At 39.9% G+C, this 21,182-nt stretch overlaps 1 protein-coding gene across 5 annotated transcripts in view; it reads right to left on the reverse strand.

Moving 5' to 3' along the window:
* Positions 1–19,088, reverse strand: part of LOC101564995 (guanylate-binding protein 1-like) — a 121,423-nt gene extending 102,335 nt beyond the window's left edge. Inside the window, exons 1-10 of one of the 5 annotated variants that reach the window (XM_023720328.1) lie at positions 18,983–19,086; positions 16,794–17,005; positions 12,765–12,892; positions 9,029–9,138; positions 8,587–8,783; positions 7,738–7,980; positions 6,634–6,914; positions 5,834–6,046; positions 5,045–5,147; positions 4,646–4,839 (exon numbers count right to left, since the gene is read on the reverse strand). In XM_023720328.1, the coding sequence (XP_023576096.1) occupies positions 4,646–4,839; positions 5,045–5,147; positions 5,834–6,046; positions 6,634–6,914; positions 7,738–7,980; positions 8,587–8,783; positions 9,029–9,138; positions 12,765–12,892; positions 16,794–16,983 (1,659 nt within the window). In that variant the 5' untranslated portion in view covers positions 16,984–17,005; positions 18,983–19,086. Of the gene's footprint in view, positions 1–4,645; positions 4,840–5,044; positions 5,148–5,833; positions 6,047–6,633; positions 6,915–7,737; positions 7,981–8,586; positions 8,784–9,028; positions 9,139–12,764; positions 12,893–16,793; positions 17,006–18,982 lie in introns of those variants that run through there. The other 4 variants (XM_023720325.1, XM_004635767.2, XM_023720324.1 and 1 more) reach the window with 4 other exon arrangements.
* Between the last annotated feature and the right edge of the window lie 2,094 nt (positions 19,089–21,182).

Genomic DNA, 21,182 nt, shown 5'->3' on the forward strand with positions numbered 1-21,182 from the left:
GCACAATTTGTGATAGCCAAATCTTGGAAACAACCAAGATGCCCATCACCTGAGGAATGGATGAAAAAGATGTGGTAGTTTTACACAATGGAGTATTATTCAGCTATTAAGAATGATAAACTCGAAGCCTTTATATTGAAGTGGATGCCACTTGATGATATACTCATAAGTGAAATAAACGAGATACATATATGTAAATATCATATAGTTTCCCGAGTATAAGAACTCAAAAGAAGAAATACAAATAGAAAGGTATAATACAGGTAAAAGGAAAGCAGGATCTCAAGGACTAACTAATCAAGAGAGGGAAAAGAGAAGAGCTAATAAACATGACAGTGAGAATCCATACATTTATAAGTAGAAGATGGGCAAGGTAATGATCCTGAGAATCTCCAGAAGATTTTCAAATCTAGCAGTTAAATGGAAAGATTCTCACCCTGACAACTGTATATACTGATGCTGTGCAAAGCAACTGCACTGAAGATGGTAAACTGTAATAGCAGTTTCATGCTTAGAGTGCCTGTCATTCTGGTCTTCTGAATACAGGCTGCTTGTCATGACATGCCAGTTGCTGCTGTGCTGTCTCTTATGTAGATGATTGTTCAAAGAAGGAGGTGATGAATGAAGCTAAGAGACAGGAAACGGAATATTGTGGAACTATCCTGCTTCAAGGTTGTATATGTTTAGATTTTTTGACTTATGTGTAAACAGAAGAATTATATAATTCTTTATGCCTATTTTGTAAAATATATTCTAATTTTTAAATGTTTTTTCATCATATTCTGTAGGGACTTAAAGTTAAACATATCAATACTTGATGAAAAATACGTGTTCCATGTTATGCCTATGGTGTTTCGTATTCAGACAGCTTAAGCTTAACAGCCTAGGTTGCATGGTAATAACAATAAGCTTGTCTTCTGCAGGGTTAACAACCTAAGTTTGCACACCAAAATTAGAGAAAAGGAGGGCCACCAGGAAAGCCAACATTTTGGTCCTAGCCTTCCAAGGTCAATTAAGACTCAGGTCATATGAGAACTTGTACAGTAACGTCATGTAACTCAGTAGTGTCCCGAATTTTCTGATCAAGGAGATTATGGCTCCAAAGAGGAAAGTGATCGATAATGTAGAGTATGCCTAAGCAGAGTCACATGGCGAGAAAACATTCTCTCAGGCTTTCACAGAAAGCACATTGGCCAAGCAATGGCCGTGACTCATCTATAAGGCTGACACTGACAAAGGTTCTATAATTTGAGGTACAGGATCTTAGCATAAATCCTGAGGGGATTTCACTGACCTTATCAGACCCAAAAGCTACAACTCTTGTTGCATAGGTCCTGCTTTATCTTGGTCTTAACCATCCAGCAGAAAAGCATAAAAACGAAGTATAAGAAGTAAAGCCATGCTGTTATGTTGAGTTGTAGGGCACTCAGTTCAACAATTTCTGACATTGCAAGTCCACTGGAAGACCCAATACTATTAAGGGCTAACAGACTCTTTTAGAATATTTTGCTGAGTCAACACACATATAATATTCAAATAACAGAATTAACAAAAAAAGGGGATACAGACGAATGTCCATTTTGTATCTGTGTGTTCAAAGTGGTTAGTATAGATATATAGTTACTTTCTCTTAATGAATAGAGGAATTTGTTCTAATAGTGTTTGCAAATAGGGTATCACGTCCATGTTTTGTACATCAATTAACCGCTAGGAAGAATATACGTAATGTGTTAATTATTGAATCTGTCCTACCAATTTGGTTTGAAACTGTCTCATTGCTATTTGTTTCTCAATAAAATTATGGAAAATAAAAAAAGAAAAGAAACAAAAAAATCTTAACTAAAATACACGAAGTCATACTCACTTTTTACAATGTGTTAGCAAATAAAAGCAAAGACAACAAAACAACAACAGAAAACCCCAACTAAACCTTTCCAAATCACAAAATCAAAGAAATTCATTAAAAAAGTTATGTTTTTCGCTCAGATGTTAATTAAAATTAGCTTGAAAAACAAAACAAAATAAAACAAAAAAAGCAGACAAATACCCTCTCAGAAATCTCTTCCATACAATTTCTTTCAGAATTAAACCTTTCATAGACAAAATGGTTCCATTTTTTAAAAAAGATATATCTAGTACAGGTTTATAGGGTTTCACTATATAGACTCATAGTGATTTTCCTGTTTTCAGCCAACACGATGCTGGGATTACAGGTGTGTGCCACCATGCCCAGTCTCAATCAACATCTCAGTGCACCCCAGGGGTGACTGTGCTATGTCTAAGCAGGAGCTTCAGTCTGCTGATCTATCTGACCAGCCCAAAATGGTTCTATCTGTTATCCTTGGGAAAAATTTATAGAAACAAAATTAGTTATATTTCTTAATTCAAATGTAACTTAAAGGCTGGGAAGATGGCTCAGTAGAATAAAAAGCCCTTCCCTGGCAATTGCAAGGTCCTGGTTCAATCCCTGGTTCTGCTAAAAAATAAAAAAAAAATCTAATTTACAAGTAGCATTTGCTTTCTTCTTACAATTTCCTCATACAGTTTGAAACTACTATTTGTCAAAATTCTGTATTTTATGAACTTGTTACTTATAGCCTGATACACTTAACTGTGGACTTTAAGTAAAAAGTTAACTATGGATTATGTTTCTAAATGATTTTGTTAGTTAAATTTGGCTAGTTCTCTTCCACCAATACAAGGGATTAAATGCTTGGCATTCGCATTTCATTGTATCTCCAGTTGTTTAAAAAATTCTTTTTGACATCGGAACTCACCAAGTCACTATGTCACTACAGTGCCCAAACTAGGCTTACATTTCCACTGCATTAGACTGATGAGAGTGTTGCAATTATAGGTAGGCTCACCTGCACATAGATTTTTAAAAGGTTTTTACATTCCTTTCAGGCATCTATTATTTACCCTCCGGTATGGGACTAGACTGATCAGCAGGACAGAAAAAGAAAGGAAACAATTCTACCTGAAGAAGGCAGGGGATCCAAGTACTCACAGTTAATCAGTTCTACGTTCAGAGAAGAAAAGCCTGGCAATGCAGCGCACAGCTGTTATTCCAGCACTTGCGAGGCTGAGGCAGGAGAACTGCCAAGAGTTTGAGGACAGTCTGACTTATATAGCCAGACCCTATCTTTAAAAAAAAAGCCAACAGAGAAGCAAAGAGGTCATGTGTTCAAAATTGAACTGTGAAGTTCAGTATGCAGCCACTTGTGTTTTCTGAAGTTACAGAAAGCAGCAACAGATAAGAAAAAGGGTTTCCTCAGGATTGCTTAAAAGTAAAAATATTTCCAGTATTGGAGGTATGGAGGACTTTCTGACTCTGTCTTGCTCCTGTGTTGGGCTCTGCAGTCATTAATAGTACTTTTGACAGAATCAAGCACTGAGTTCTTCTAGTTATGCCTCAGCTGTCTTATGGGAGGATATAGTCAGCCATATGGCAGGGATCCATGTCCCTTAAAATAGAGAGAAAGAGCAGATCAAGGGGAACTTCAAAGGGGATGTAGAAGTGGAGTTTCAAAAGTAGAATCTTAATACTAATGTGTTTCTCTAGGTCCCTCTTTTCCAGTTCTGGCACCAAGAAAGCTTTGGCAGAACCTGATTTCCACCATTTTTCTGGGCCCATTGGCAGCCCATTAAATAGCTGAATCTGACTTCATTTTGGCCTTTCTTTTATCCTTGTTGCAAATTGAAGCACTTCTGTATATGGGACGAATGCAGACCAGCTGTCCTGCCTTAGACAATTTGTGAATAAACTCACTATTCCAGTTTTATTGGTGTTCCTATGCTTTCAATGGTGAACGGCAAAATGAATCCAGATAGTTGGGGTCAGACTCAAAGCTCTGGCCATAGGGGCCAGGGAGATGGCTCAGTGGAATAAGTGCTTCTCTGGCAAGCGCAAGGTCCTGAGTTCAATCCCCAGTCCACAAAAACAAAACAACAACAAAACAAAACAAAACAAAAAACAAAAAAAAAAAAAAAAAGCTCTGGCCAGGTCCCCAGTAACATGTATAGATAACACAGAAGTGAAATACTCTAAAGTGCAGACGAAATGTCTTGATCTCAGTTTTGGACATCTGAGCTGAGCCCCCACAGCTTTGCATGGGACTGACAGGTGATAAGCAAGCCAGTCAGAGTTCCAGGGGATTTCTTCACAGAATTCTCAAGGGAAGAGAAAATGGAACCAAGCAGAGAAAACAGGCAAGAGAGATGTGAAGGTTGAATAGATTTTGCTCAGGATGATTCCTGGAGCATTAACCTCATAACAGACTGTGCAGAAGAAAAGATCATGTTGTAAAGACAGATACTAATTAACTGTATGACCTAAAGAAAGCTTTTCTGAACTGTGCTTCTTATAAGAGGGAAGAAGTCTTTTTCCATATTCCTATGCAAGAGATAAAGCAGATAAAACATTTTCAATATGCCATGAAGAAAGGACACACTCACTGATGGGACAGCATTGCAAGGAAAAACAATGATTGGACAGGGACAGCAGACAGGTCAGCAAGCACGTAGGAGTAATATGCACTAGGTCCTTTGTGGGGATTCATGGACTTCTTGCCCATGTTTGTGGTCAGGGATTATGCAGAGAAAAATCAAAACACAGGAAGTTCCAGGTGGTGCAACTGAGTACCTGGAGTTTGAGAGCCAGAGTCGCCTGGTGCTCCCTGTTCATCTGAGCCCTGTCCTGCTCCATCTTCGTGGTCAGCTGTCTGATATGCTCCTGATAACTCTTCTCATTCTGCTCCAGCATCTCCTGAGTCTTCCTTTGCATTTCCTCCATCATTTTTGTGGCAGCCTCTGCAGATTCAGCTTTTACACGTTGCACTGAGAGGAATGAGAAAGATCCGTGCGTTACTAGGTGGCCTCGCCTGCTCCTTCTACGTATGCTTACTTATTGTAGCTTCTGACCACATTGGAAAATGAAATACACCTTTGCTATTATTAGTCTAGTTTACAAATACCAGATTTACTTCAATTATTTAAACTTCAGAGTTTCTGAGGTCAAGTAGCCTCTTGACTCACTCCTCACCTTCAATCTCCTTTTCTTTCTCTGTGAGGGTCTGGTCTGTCTGTAGAATGGCATTAGTCATGTCCTCCTTGGACTCCATGTATTTTTGCAGAACCTCATTAGCCTTTCAAACCAAAGAACACAGAGTTATCAGTAGGACGTGCCTATAAACATTCATGTCTGTGTTTTGCCTAGCGTATTTCCCTCTAGGAACCGTTACTCCTAGTCCTGGGGATTCGGGTGGCCAAGATTCTCTGTTCACAAGGATGGCCTTGTGCTCTAGGCAGGCCAGTAAAACCCCACCCTGTGCCCTAAGAGTCAATGTCCTTTATAGCAAGTCTGTGGGCAAAGACTTGTGCCATTTTAGCCTGAAGGTGCTAAGTTTAAAACTCAGTGCTGTGGTCTCTACACGTGAGCATGCTAAAGAAGGAAACTTGCACTGAGATGGTAGATCAGAGAAGTGGAAGGAATAAAAAACGGAAGGAAATGTGGATCTGGAGGGTAACAGACAGTAAAAGACAACTCCTTTTTTTTTGTGATACTGGGGATTGAACTTGGAACCCTAATTTCAATCCCCAGTACCAAGCACATATTCTACTGAGCTGTCTCACCAGAGCTCCATTCTTAATTGAATGTGCTCTCTGAGGAGTACCTAGGGCAGAACTAGCACAATAGTCTTTTCCTGGGTGTTGTTGACTGACAGTGTGAATGCAGTAGTGAATAATGAACTGTATAGGGCACATCTCTGAGCCATCACAGTTGGTCGCACTGACATGGACACTGGCACAACCGCACAGGTGAGTGGCTCACCTGTATCCCCTTCTTGGGTTTCTCATGGTACTTTTTCTTCAGGTCTTGAACTTTCTGAAGAAGGAGCCGGTAGCCCCCTGGTTTCGAGTAAATTCCTTGCTTCACTTCTTCTTCTAGGGGACTGAAAATTTCCTGCAGTAAAGCTGAGCAAAGATCTGAAGATGCTTTCTTATTCCGCTCACAGAAGTTATCACGCTTCTTTTCTAGCTGGGCCTTTAATGCAAAAATAAGAAATAAAATGAATAGCCAGTGAGATAAAAATTTTTTATCGTAAGGGTTTCTGAGAACACTTCTCAAAAATAATATGGCCCAAACTTTTTAATAAAACTTTTTTGTAAGCTTGAAATTTACTAAAGTTTAATTTCTGAATAGAGATTGTGAGCACTATGCCATACTTCAGAAGTAAACTTTGAGTATTTCAGATTATAGCAAAGATTGCATGAAATAAATGGACCTCAAAATAGGCCCTTATTAGATGACTTAGAATAATATTTTCTTTACTATCAAACATGGTAACAGCGTACACAGAATTTATTTGAAGTTCTGCTTAGTAATTATATTATCAGCAATGATATGAATTTAGTTATAATAGCTAATCAGTAAAGAAAAATATTTTGAAATTTTCAGTCCATAATAATAAATTGATTTTTCTTACTATCATGATTATTGAGTGGTAGCTAATATCATTTTGAAATCTAGGATAATTTTCTTCCTCGAAATAAGTGCTTATTTCAGTTTCTTGTAGTAGTTTGCCTTCTCTAATCCTAACCAATATTATCTTGAGATAAAAAATTACCTACCTTCAATTTCTTTTGAAACACGTGCTCAACATCTTTGAAGGAATGTTTCATGAAGATCTCTATGGCCTCCCTCTCACAGGCCCGGTGCAGGTCCAGCAGCTCCTGCAGGGTGTCTGTGGGCAGCTGCACCTTCTGGCCCATCTGCTGCTCATAGTGCGCCAAGGCCTTCTGCACTGCAGCTGAGTTCTCTATCTGGGCCAGGGCCAGGACTGCATTCTCCATGCAGGGCAGATCCCCACTGGTGATGGCAGCGATGTAGGTTTGCACCAGGGTCTCTAGACCTGCAAGTAAGGAGGTGGTGTTGGTGCTTTTTACAGGTTGAGCGGAAAACAGTCTTTGTTGCGTGTAATTCTGAGTTTTCAGTTACCTCCTATTTGTCTCAAAGTGTCATTGGTATATTTAGCAGTGTACTTGATAATGCATTAGCAATACAGCACCTCTGCCTCTTCCCAGACCTACTACTGAATTTGACCTTGCTCATCAGGAGACCCCTGTGACATGTATGAGCACTACAGACTAAGATTCCTGTATATATACTACATGGGACTGTTTATTAGAATTTTCCATCCAGCTTAAGTCTGTGGACCATTAGGACTGGACTCTATTTATTTTATTAATATCTCTATCATCATTTTGATAACAGTAAACATTTGGTCATTATGTATAGAACAGGGAATGCTATCCCAATCAAAAGTTATTGACATTAACATGGTTAATTGAAATTAACAGCATTATTCAAAAGAATACAATAGTCAGTAGGCAAAAGAGGATATGTGTGCTTGGAATATAGCCATGAAATGTTTTAATTTTCATTTAACTTATCTTTAAATTTATATAACCATCTTTTCTAGTTCCTACTGTATTACAGACTCCTACCCCAGTTTACTTATTGAATTTCAAAGAAATACACTTTTTTTCCTGTAGGTTTTTCCTCTCTTTTCCCCTCAAGCAATGTGATTAACAAAATCTATTAGAAAAGTTGAGGTCATCTAAACTTCTTTGGAAGACTACTACATATGCAAACCTGAAACCAGAAAGTAGATTCTTTTTTTTTCTTGTTCCTTAGGTTTATGAATGTGTGAAGGTAACTGGAAGGGTACTCACGAGGTCCGTTGACCTGGATGCCTCCCGGCAGAGTTTTAGTCCTGGAAGAGCTGAAGATGTAAGAGCAGAATTCTGCAGCTTGTTCCACGAATTCCGGGTCCAGCTCATCCTCATGCAGTGTCTCCAGCCGGGCCAGCTTCTTTCGCTGAGCGGGTCTATCGAAGACAAAGCATTTCTTCTTTGGGAAGAACTTGCGGATGCAGAGTCGGGGGAGATTATAATTTTTAGCTTTCTCACTAGTACCTGCAAGAAGATGAAAAAGGATTTTCCATCTGTAAGAATTTGTAAGCATGTTTCATAAATGTTCATATAGTCCACATTTTTAGCCTTTCTCCTCTACACTCACATCATTGACAGTAGCCTGGCAGCATCTGTATGCAGTGTGTAAATGATTGGGCTCAACACTTTCTAACAGCGTGTATTTCAAGAGAGGAAGCAGGGCCTCATTAGCTAGCATTTGTCTGTTGGCTGTACTTTTCCAAAATTTGGGCTACCACACTGGGCTACTAACCTGCTGCAATCTATTTTCTTCAAATATACATTAATTACACTCAGCATCCTTTGGATTAATGCTGAAGCACAAAACAAACACCAAGATTTATTTAAACTAAGCATATCAAATGCAAAAGACAAAAAGTTTTCCTCAACAAGGGATAAAGTATTTTAAAGTTTAATCTATTAATTGAGATACGAACTTTAATTTTCAGATCAATTTAGGTAGACTAGAAAGCTCAAAATGTAAACAAACAAACAAATGAAACAACCCCCCGAAAATATAATTCAAAAAGAATTAATTGAAAATTTCTAGTATTTTGATGTTCCCTTTTACCAATTGCACATCCATATTACCTTGCATTAGCTTCAGGGAATTCTCCAGGTAGGCATCTGGAGAGATGGACTCTCCATCTATTTCTAATACCAGGGAGAAATCTCTCAGGGTCCACACAAAGTCTGGGAAGAAGCTCACAAAGTCAGCCGAGTCTTGTACTTCATTAGTGTTGGGTGAGGATTTTGCTCTGATTCGATCAGTCAGTTCAGTCACATAGCTGAGGCGCTAAGGAAAACTGGAAAAACCAAAAGGACCCTTCATCCCATATTAGTTTGACAAATCCACAAACTTTTATTTTACCTTTGTCCTTAGCCTAAGTGCTATTATTTTAGTAGGTACATGAGTGTTTCCTGACTTGATTTCCTGCTTCTGTCTTCGCTTACTGGTTGGCTGCACCAGGCTGTAGAGCTGTGGGGCTCATTACTCCCACAGGTCTCTCCTCCTGGACCACACAAAGGATACTGCAGTTGGTCCATGGCCTGCTGGTTGATGGTTCCCATGCTGTTATACACAAAGGTGCTGCTCAGCAGAATCGCCAGGGCGAAGATCCAGGAGTCATTCTGATTGTCACCCTGGAAAGCAGAACAAAATTGGCCTCAGGAATGTTGTAGCCTTATATCAAGCTGCAGATCAGCAGTGGCAGCAGTATCATAATATAGTTAGTGTTGTTAGAGTAATTACATAGAAGCCTAACTTGAACTAAAATGTCTATAAGATTGAATTTCGAATATTTTTTTGATTAAATTTTAATTTCCACTTTTTTCTTTCCAGGTGTTCTTATGATTATTGTCAGATAACTGAAAAGCAGTGAATGTTCATAGGACTTTTTTAGGTTCACTAAATTTATTATAAAAATCATAAAGTGCTTCTTAGAAAAGAGCACAACATTTTGCACACTGCTCTGAACAGACTTCAGGGACATGTGGGCTATTGTCACTTTCCTCCCTGTTCCACCCTCAACTGTTGGCAGTGACAACACAACACAATGTCCTTACAGTAGTTACATGGTGGGAAATTTTTTAAACCAACAATAATGAATGCACAATAAAATCGACTCTGTTGCTGTTTTAAAATTTCAATGTTCATTTTTGCAAGCCCCCCCCACCCCTGTTTGTGAGGAACTCAAACATTACAAGTGGTGAACATCAAAAATTTCACTACATCTGAAATGCAGAACACCTATGAATCAGAGGAAGGCTGGCTTTTTCAATAGAAAAAGATTTAAATAAAAAAAAGATGGAGGGCACTTCTAAGTTCTTTCTTATATTAGAAACACTTTTCAGAATATTGCTGCATACTGTGACAAAGAAATACCTTGCATTTGAATTCTTCAACACCTACAGACAGCTACACACTGTCTTGCAGGCAACACTGTGCATTATATACCTGGTCCTGTGTTTCTGTAATGATAATGATCTGATCTTTGGATCCTCCTAAAGGCTCATCAGTTTTCATAAACCTTCTCGATTTATGATCAATTTGTGTCATCTGCTACCTTCTTTGCCAATATTAGATACACCCTAATATTTGGGAATAGTTACTTGTGAAGTACTAATATGTCCACCTAGATCACCACATGAGGCTCGCCTCCTACAGAGGAATAATCATACCCAGAGCCACTCTGACTCCTATGTCATCAGCCATTCTGATGGCTCCCTGCACCTACTGCAGAGTCCCAAGATTCACCAGCACTGCAACAAACTATGCCATCATAGTGGGCCTCAGGTTGTCCTTTTCTATCATAGGCCATTAAATCTCTACCTCTAGGTGGTGCTGGTGGAGCAGTAAGATTCTGAATTGTACTAGTACCCTGGCACACTGGTCAGGAGGATGGGAAGTGATCCCCAGTCAGAGCTCAGGTCATCGTAATCTTTTCTAGAGAGAAGCGTCGAATGCCCATCCTGGCCAGGAGATACTCTGTCACAGTCACCTCTCACCCACTGACTGTCCAGAGCAGTTAGCAGATATCATGGTAAAAAGACCATAATCATAAGTTTCATTTTAAAAATTTGGCTCATAAGATTGCACACGTCTTTTGATGGTAGACCCAGGTTTTAGTTCAAGGATGATTTTTCTGAACTCTAAAAAGCTATCAGGCTTTATCCAATATGAACAACTCTGTCAGTAGAATGAGAACAACATTTTTAGAAGATGTGATTGTTGCCTGAGTGTTCTCTCCAACTTTTTTAATTTTAATGTCTTTTACCACAATAATTTTTCCAGCCAGACTTTGATGAAGTAACATCTCCACTAGCAGTAAAAGTCATTTCATTAATAGGTTGGTTATTAATCATTTCATGGCCTCAGATTTGAGTGGAAGCTGGTTAGCTGCAGCAGGTGATGGCAACTGCAGTCCAACTTCCGAGGTAGGGATATTTTCTTCAGAATTTCTCCAATTGTTTCCATACCTGCACTGATAATGAACACTCAGGCTATTGCTGCCTGGGACTGAAACACTCACATTGTGTCCATATTGAATGCCTTAATATTCCTGCCTCCTTTTCAAAATTTTTTTTTTGTTGTATTTTAGGAAAGGATCTAGAGGGTGTTAAGGGTCTCACTACTCGATCAGACTTGTAGCGATCCACATGTTTACAGGCTCCCAAGACCGGGGATTGCAGGCATGCCACCATACTCAGTCTCCATTGCTGTCTCAGTGTTCCCCAGGTGTGGAGACTGCACAGCAGGCCCAGGGATCAAAACTCCATCCCCTGCATCTGCTTGCAGACACTTTAATCCCCTGAGCTATTTGGCTGACCCTTCTTCCTCCCTTTCTAAGCACTGCCCTAGCATTATCACTCTGAAACAAAATTTGTAGCTCAACCATCTCTTTGGTATTTCTCCTTGTTTTAGATGCTTGCTCCTCTTCCATGTCTTCTGCAGGATGTCTACCAAATTCACTGTTAAGTCAGTGCTGGGGAAAGTTTCCTCTGGATGCTCAGTTTCCATTTTCTGGTGTTACATGGACACACCAAGCTGTTACTATACACCTTTGCGGAGCAGACCTGTAGTGTTCTGAGAACTAATAACTGATGCCCTAGAGCTGCAGGAGCCAGGGGAGGCTGCCTTCCTTCACTGCCCCACTGCATAGATGCCCAGAGCCAGGCAGAGTGCAAGCACAGCTAGGTTCTTAGATCTCACAGAAATTTTAAATTAAAGAAACAATTCTTACTATTAGTAGAAATTTATTTGTAGGTGGTGTGCAACCTGATTGAGCATTACATATTTGCAACGCCACCTGCAAGCAAGGATGTGACAGGAGAATAAGTCCAATGACAGCCTATGAAACTTAGTGAGACCCGTTCTCAAGACAAGAAATAAATAAATAATGGGCTAGGGACACAAGCCAGTGTTAATGTGCCCAACTTTTCTAACCCTGGGAATGCTTAAATAAATGAACAAACAAATAAATAAGTGTGTGTATATAGTAGTTGTAGTTCTTTTATACAATTATTACATATACATAATTTTATTTATCTTATTAGATAACAATACTAGGAGGTATATGCAAAAATTACAAGCATTTGACATATCAGAAAGCTGAATCTAAAGGAAGACAAATCATTTGATAGGTGTACTGAGCTAGAACTAGATTTCTAAATGAAACACAATGATGAGGCTTCAACACCCAACTCTTTAAAGTCAGCAGTAGAATAAGACTCTTGACACTGAGTATATTTGTGCTTTCTTTTTTCATACAGGATCATTTGCTTTGTTTATAGATTGTGGTTAATACATAGAACATCATATTAACCATGTTGCTATTCTGCTAGTATTCTGTCTTATGAATATTTTTCTGATTGCTGTCTGTTAAACTGAGTTTCTGCAATGTAAGGAAAAAATAAAAACATAATATGTTTAAAAACAGCAGGGGTCTCCCAAATAGCTCAGCAGATTAAAGCCAGGATTATATCCCTGGGCCTGCCATGCCGGCCCCGCCCCAGGGCACAATGAGATGGCAACTGATTCTGGGCATGGTGATGCGCACCTGTAATCCCTGCTCTTGGGAGGCTGTAAACAGGCGGATCACTAGGAGTTCGACCTAGTAGTTAGACACCTGAACACCCTGTAGACCCTTCCCTAAAAGTAAACAACAACAAAAAAAGATAAATACTTAAATTAAAACAAGAAAACAGTGCTTATTGTAGCAAATATTCCCAGGTGAGGAGCTCATCCAAACTGGAACCATCACACTTACTTTCTCAACATCTCCCAGGCCCTCGGTGTCCATCAGGACTAGCGTACGCTTCGAGTCCTTGGGGTGAGGCACGCACCACATCCAGATTCCTTTGGTGTGAGACTGTACTGTGGCACCCAGAGAGAAGCCTGCGGAGCACAGAGGAGATGAGAACCAAAACCTCAGGCAGCACTGACCTTACTTACCATGAGGCAAACAGTGAGTATTGTTATCTTATGAAAGAAAAATGTTGAGCAGTCTCATGATAAGAAAACTATGTACCATGTCAGCACACTGGTACCATTCTTTAATCCTAATTGCAGAGGAGGCTGAGGCAGGAGAGGATGACGTCCCCTTAAGGTCATCCTCATAAGCCTATTGGAAGTTGGTCTCAAATTAAAATTTCACAAAGGGTTGGATAAGTAGCTGAAGTAGAGATCTTTTCAAGCATGCTTGAGATTCTAGGTTCAATCTTCAGTATCCAGCAAGAACAACAACAAAAAGGATGTTGATGTAGGAATGTAGCTTCCTCCTGGCAGGGTTCTATCCCCAGTAGTGCAAAACACTTAAGAAACTTGGAATAGAAGCAAACCACTTCTGCAAAATAATGGCCACCCAAGAAACTTTATAGGCAACATCAAAGCCCGTGGCAAAAATTGAAATCTTTTCCTCTAGGATCAGAAGCAAGAAAAAGGGGTCTGGCCTGCTTGTACTCAATGGTGATGTGAAAGTTGTATCCAATGTAATTCGACAAGAGAAGGAATTATAAGGTACTGAAATCAGAAAGAAATGTTAAAAAGCATAGACAGCAAATAAAAATTACAGTTTCTTAAAGTTTTTCAAAATTGAAAAATTTCTCCCTCAAATTTTACCTTCACAATAATAAAAAATTACCTTCACAGAGTAAAAATGCAACACGCAAATCTATGGAACTGGAGAGAATATTTGACAGACATGTACCTGATAAAGGGTTGATATCTGCAATATATCAAGTTCCTACAATGATGCACAAATAGCCAGATTTATCAAATGAAAAAAAATTGTTTAAGTAGGCATTTGTATAAAGATGATATTCAAATGGCCATGCAGCACAGGGAAGGATGCTTAACATTATTAGTTATTCAGGGAACTCTAAGTGGAAACAACAAGAGACTATTTCACACCCATCCACTATGACAACAAGGAAATGAACAAAACCATACAGAAAAAAACCCCAAATAATTGCAGAGTATAGACAATTAGTACATTAATGTACTTTGAATGGGAGCATAAAATGGTTCAAGCAAGCTGAAAAATGAGGGCATGGGAGATAGCTCCGTAGAATAAGCGTTTGCCTGGCAAGCTCAAGGGCCTGAGTTCAATCCACAGTCTGCACATACACAAAAATTAAATGAAAAGTGAATAGTGATTACTCAAGAAATTAAATTAATTACTATGTGACCCAGCACCACGAACTGTGGTGGTATACTCAGAGACATTTTGAGGGTGGACTTGAATCAGCATCTTCATATCCATGTGCCCATTGATATTATTCCTAACAGCATAAATGTGAAACAGCGCCACTGCCCATTTAAATGAGTGGATGAAGAAATTTATGTGCAGTATTCATACATCATGGAGCATTAAAAGAAAGAAAATTTTGACAAATGTGACACTGGGGAAACCTAAAGACAACACACTAAATGTAAAAACAACAGTCACAGAAGCACACATCTTTCTGATTCCACATGCATGGTGCGTGGAGAACAGTCAAATTCCTAGCCAGAGCCTAGATGGAGGCGGGCCTGGTGCACAGGGAGCTGTTCAAGGAGGCAGAGTTCCTCTCAGGGAGGAGGAGAGAGATCTGGAAAGGGAGGGAAATGGTGATTGTGCAAATTTGTGATTTTACTTAGTGCCAGAAACAGATCACAAGAAATGATGCAAAATGTATATTATGTAAATATTAAGCAACAGAAAAAATGTAATGTAAATGAAGCTTTTATATCTTCAAAAGACAGTAGGAACTGGTTCATATTTCATGAACATCTTAATAAGAATCTGAGAATTCATAAAAGGAGAAATAAAAATAGAAAAGTATAGCACAATTGAAAGGAAAGCAAGAAGTTAAGGATTACACAGCGAAGACAGGTTAAGGAGAAAAGCTAGGAAACATGACAGGGGCAAAGCCCTACATTTATATGCAGAAGACGGTTAAGGCAATGATCCTAAGAATCTTCAGCATGTTTTTGAAACTAGCAGTTAATTGGTAGGATTCTCACCCTGGCTAACTATATACGCTGATAACTGTGACTAAGCAACTTCACTGAAGTTAGCAATATGTAATACTAGGTCATGCTTGTTGTAATGCCTGCCATTCTGGTATTTTATTTCATTTCATTTCATTTTATTTTATGTAGAACTGGGGGTCGAACTCAGGCCCTTGTGCTTGCCAGGGAAGCACTTATTCCACTGAGCCACCTCCCTAGCCCATTCTGGTTTTCTAAATACATACTGCTTGTCATGTTATAGCAATTACTGCTGTACTGCCTCTCAAGTAAATGTTTGTTTTAAAAAAAGGATAATAAATGAAAACAAGAGACAAGAAAAAAATGTCATAGGATTGTTTGGCTTCAATGATGCATATGGTTAGATTTCTAAATTTCTGTGTAAAAATTGGTAATTGTTTATTCATATTTTAAAAAATATTTTGTTATTTTTTTCATATTCTGTAAGGATTTAAGTTTAACATATAAATACTTGATGGAAAATACCTATTCCATGTTATGTCTAAAATGTTTGATATTTAGATGGGTTAAGCTCAACTGCCTGTTATAGGGTAATAATATCATTAAGCTTCTCTTCTGGAGGGTTAACAACTTATGTTTGTAGTGCAAAAATTAGAGTAAAAGAAGAGTTGTAAAGACATCCAACAGTTTGGCCTTAGCCTTTCAAGGTCACTGAGGACTTGGGACAGGAGAACCTGTACTATAACATCATGCAACTCAGTTGTGTCACAGATTTACTGATCAAGGGGATTATAGTGCCACAGAGGAAAGTGATCAGTGATGTAGAGTGTGCCTAAGGAGAGCCACATGGAGAGAAATCATTCTATCAGGCTTTCACAGGGAGTAAATTGATCAAGCAATGGCCATGACTCATCCACATGGCTGACACTGACAAAGACCTATAAACTGCAGTGAAGAGTTTCAGGATAAATCCTGAGGGGATTTGACTGACCTTGTTAGATACAAAAGTTACATTTCTTGTTACATAAGTCTTGCTTTATCTTGGTCTTAACCATCCAGCAGAAAAGTATAAAAATGAGGTATAAAAAGTAAAGTCATATTAACATGCTGAGCTGTAAAAAGGCTCAAGTCAATAATTTCTGACATTGCCAGTCCTATGGATAACCCACTACTATTATGTACTACTGGACTACATTGGATTATTTTGCTCAATTCAAGCACCTTCAATATTGAAATGATACTGCAATATGGTTCTTGGACAAAACTAAAGAAAAAAAGGATATAAATTAAGGACCATTTTTTATTTATATATACAAAATAGTTAAGATAGATACACAGCTACTTTCTCTTAATTCAATGAGAAGAAAGATTTGTAGTAATAGTGTTTGGACAGGATATCATGTCTGCATCTCGTACTATGATAACCACTATGAAGACAACAATAAGCAATGTATTAATTATTGAAACTGTCTTACTAATCAGTTTTGAAACTTTATCATTGCTATTTGTTTCTCAATAAAATTAAAAATAAAAGTTTGCTACCATGTAAATTAATTAATAATAATAATAACAACAATAATAATAAACAAAGGAATGTTTAGGAAAGGACTGATTTATGCTTTCCAAGGGGATGCTAAGGCATAACAAGGTGAGCTGGTGAGCCCACTCTCATCCCCTAGAGCCCAGTGAAATGAAGATGATGATCTCATTCGTGGCAGATTAGCTCGCAAATCCTCCTGGGCTCTTCTCCCCTCCCCACCCCCATGCAGGATGCTGGCAGTGGGGGTGGTCAGGGGCTCAGCAGAGCCCTGCTGGCAGCACTCACCCTTTTTCTTCCCAGCCAGCTTGTTCATCAGGTAGGATTTGCCTGTGCGGTACAGGCCCACAATGGCCACGACCACGACGGGCTGGGAGATGGCGGACAGGATCCCCAGAGCTTCCTGGTTCACCTTCAGTTGTCCTTTCACGTTCTCAATGAGGCACACAGGGCCTGGCATGTAGGTCTCGGAGGCCATGTCCTGTGGGTAATCCTCTGGTCTGCAAGGGCAGGGGTGGAGAGAGGTGGAACCTGTAGCGTTAGTGCTGAGAAACTGGATTCATGAAATTCCCCCGCATGAACCACCAAGTACTGTGTGTGTCAACAAGATGCATGAAGGAAAACTCACATCAGCTGAGGAAGTTATGGAAATAGTATCCAAGCAGCAGATATATTATATATATATATATGGAACAGGGTCATATATATATATTTGGAACAGGGTCTCAGTGTGCAGCTTGGACTTGTAGTGCTCTTCCTGTTTGCAGCCTACCTAACCCTGGGGTTACAGGAGTGTGCCACCATGCCTGAACTTGGTGGCCAGCTCGGTGAGCCTGGGGGAGGGGATCCACACACTTGCCTAAGCACCCACTTGGTCTGCTCAGCTATCCTGTCATCCATTCAAACGGTTGTATTTTAAAATAGTCATAACAAATTTTTACATCAACATTCACCTGCTTACACAAGGCCAAACTTAAATTTAATTCATTGCAGAAAATTTATCTTTGGATTCAGAGTAAAAAACAAAAATATAGAGAGAATAAATGGAATGCACAATAATATTTAAACAATTTTCTTCCATTCTGTGTGCGCGTAATGAATTAAATATTTTCAGTTCATTAATTCTTACAATGAATAAAGCCCCTCCTGTCTACCTTGTTCATGGCTTGATGTAAGCCTTTTGACAATGATTAGGAATTTTAAAATGTGATCCTCCTTCCACCGCTAGGGGCTGTGCTCATTTCACTGGAAAGAGATCCCACAGCATTTCTCACCCTGCCTTCCCAGAAGGGCAAGCAGCATGCTGTTCCTGCAAATTGCATGTAAACAGCTGACCATGGGTGTGGGTACCCAGAAGATGGGGCTTTGCAAGGATTTGGAGGTGCACAGGCAGGGGTGGGGCCCGACTCTGGGCTCTCTGATCATAACAGTGAGTGAGTGCAAACTCAGGGAAGTGTAAGTACTGGATTTTGTTCAAATTTTCTACAGAATAAGAATTATGAAAACAGGAAACATATGAAGAGGACTAGAGAAGGAATTGTCCTAAGATAGGTTTTAACAAAGTGCTTTTAGGTTTTCTTGCTTTCTTTTTTGCTTGTTTTCCTTTGTTAGAGCAGAGGAAGGAGAAATAAAGAGGGAAGAAGAAAAAGAGTGGAGGAAGCAGGGGTGAGGAGCCGGCAGGGAGAGGTGGCCACAGACAGGAGCTGAGAAGGGAGGCTGGCGCCTGTCAAGGAAGTCAGGGCAAGAGCTCCCTGAAGGCAGGAAAATTAGGGGAGGGCAGGGGACTGTGTTGGAAGCAGAGGCCTCCTTGAGGGCTGCACTGTGAGACTCTTGTAGAGGAAGCTCTTCAGTGAAGCGCAGGCTGAGCTCTGCTGTGGACGTGAAGGAGCGCGTGGGCCCTGAGGAGTCACTGCATTTGCACCAGGGCTGAAAGGAGACAGCCCACAGGAAATGCAGTTTGGGTGCCTGAGTAGGAAGGAGGCTGCTCTTGTGACCTCCCTCTCTCATGCTGGGTATTTCTTTCTTTTTGCGTTTATCAGTGACAATGGCTGCTCAACTGTATCTCATTTCTGTGCTTTCCTCCTGCAAACCAACATCCCTGTGGCTGTCTTGTTACCCCCATAGTGCAGCAAGAGCAGTTCTGAGCAAGACGGCAGGACCACAGCAGCCTGTGCTCCCGTCCACACAAAGCCAACAGACAGAAAGAGGCTCTGTTCCTTCCCTTGTCTGTGAGTGCACTCAACACAAGCCCAGTGTTGGCAGCAGGGGACCTGACGCTGTGATCAAATCTGGATTGCATTTGACCTCGGTCCCATGCAAGGCTCAGCTCCAAGCTTTCACAGTTCTGATAGTTTTTAAGAAAAATAACCAGCCCTCAGAAGTCCCCTCGTGTCCCTGCATCAGACTTAGAAGCTGTGAGCCCGGAGCAGAGCTCCTTCAGAGCTGGAGAAGCTGCCAGAGGGAAGGCGGACTCTTACCTGTTCTGCTCAGTGTGGGTGGCTTGGCTTCTCTCTTCTCTGCCTCTGGCTCTGTGCTTGGGCTTTTATGTCATCCTGTAATGCATAAGGGTTTCTGTATTTGCATGCATGGACAAATGAAAAGCAAGAAGCTTTATGAGAGATTTAGAAGAATGTGAAACTGAAAGCTCTTAGTTCCTTGCAAAGGATCAGGAAGCATAACCATTTCTGTAGCCGTATGAGAGCCAAGATACAGCTTATTATTCCATTTCTTCAAATATTTTGTTGCACAATTCTTAGAAATCATTTGGTCATCTCATAAATGTCCCTTAGGTATAATACATACTGGCATATGACTCAAGATTGGCATGAGTTTGAGCACACTAGAGTGGGGAGACAGCATACTATCTTTAAAGTATAATCTCTAAAAGTAACAAGCTCCCCTCACAGTGGAGCTAGGTACTGAGAAGCGCAGAGCAGGAAAGGGCCTGTAGTCCTGTCCCTGAGCACCAGCCCTTGGTGCTGATGCTCACTGCACAGTGGGGAGGGTTCGCTTCATGGCCGGGTATCTGGGTAGGGCCATCGCTGCAGGTGTACTGCACATCTTAAATCTCATAACAACCATTTCCCATGATGGATGGTAAGTGAGGCACAGACAAGCCTAGTCGGTTATCTCAACTCACAGCCTTTAAGTCACCTGAATGCCAGCAGCCTGGACCTGATCCTGGAGCCATCTTGTGGTCCTGCTTTGCTTTTCCTTAATAGTTGTTTTATAAAATTTGCTGTGTTTTCTTTAAAATCAGCCCTGATTCAGTCATTTAAAAGAAACTGTATAGTCTCTAATTTGCAAAGGGAACAAGAAGTAAGGGTAAGAGGGTAAGCTGGAGAGACTTCTAACTAAATGGTGCTCCTTGACACCGCACTCCTAAGTAAAATAAATGGGACACTCACATATAGGTATCACATGGGTTTTCTGGTGTGAGAACCTTGAAGTGTGAACAGATCCCCAAATTCATAAAGACCATTGGGAAGTGGGAAGAAAATGTTCAAATGAAAAGGAGAATGAGAGATGGGGGAGAATGAAAAGTGGGAACAAATAAGCAAACACCAAAAAATGGGGGAAAAGCTTTTGCAAATAATGAGGGAAGGAGAAGTTTAAGGGAGGGGTGAGGAATGGATAAAAAGAAGTGAGATATCTCATATAGGTACAACTCCTTCTGATGAATGCTATCTATCTATCTATCTATCTATCATCTATCTATCTATCTATCTATCTATCATCTATCTATCTATCTATCTATCATCTACCTATCTACCTATTTCTATCATCTGTCTGTCTGAAAAAGACAAAGAAAGTACCAATAAAATAAAAAAGAATTAAAAAAAGAAGTCATGGGAAGGGAAGCAATGTTTAGATATAATTTAATGTGTACTCCAAAAGCTAATTTTTTGTGTGCCTTGAACTCAGGGTGCTGATGTTCAAATACGCTGTGAACTTTATGAAGTGGTATCTGTGCATGAATATTTATTTTCCTCATGAAAACTATTTAAAAATTCGTATGATCTGGGCATGGTTGTGCATGCTTAAATTCCTTGCACACTGTGAGTGTAAGGCAGGAGAGTCACCATTTTGCCCCTATCCTGGTCAATTTTATGGCTTAGCAAGAACTTGTTCAAAACAAAATTAATGAAGAGCAGAAAATCTCATACATTCAGAAGATCTGAGTTCAAACCCTTTTGCTGAAAATACATTTCAGAATGACTGACCTGACAGCTCAGAGGACTAAAGCACCTGCTTAGGCAGAATGCATCAGCCAGGGTTCAATTCCCGGCATGCCATGCCGCCTCCCACCCACCAAAACCAGTGTGGTGGTGCACAACTATAATCCCAGCTCTTCGGAGGCTGAACACAGGAGAATCAGTGCGAGTCCGTTCTATAGTGAGACTCTGAACACCCTGTAGACCCTGTCCTAATATAATACAGAAAAAAATAGTCAATTAAAACAAGTGAATTAAAATAATAACGTGTATGAATTGAATTGTTAAGTAAACAAATTAGGCTTATAATTGCACTCCATTACTTCAATATTCCAAGATATAACACACTTACCAAATGAAAGCTACTCAGTCAGAGTGGAAGTTATTACAGAAAACCTTGACAGAATGTTTTACAGCTGAAGAGCATTTGTCTCTCATTACTCAACAAAGCAGAGTAAGCTGA

The sequence above is a fragment of the Octodon degus genome, unplaced genomic scaffold (assembly GCF_000260255.1).
Source record: "Octodon degus isolate 3935 unplaced genomic scaffold, OctDeg1.0 scaffold00074, whole genome shotgun sequence".
Taxonomy (NCBI): domain Eukaryota; kingdom Metazoa; phylum Chordata; class Mammalia; order Rodentia; family Octodontidae; genus Octodon; species Octodon degus.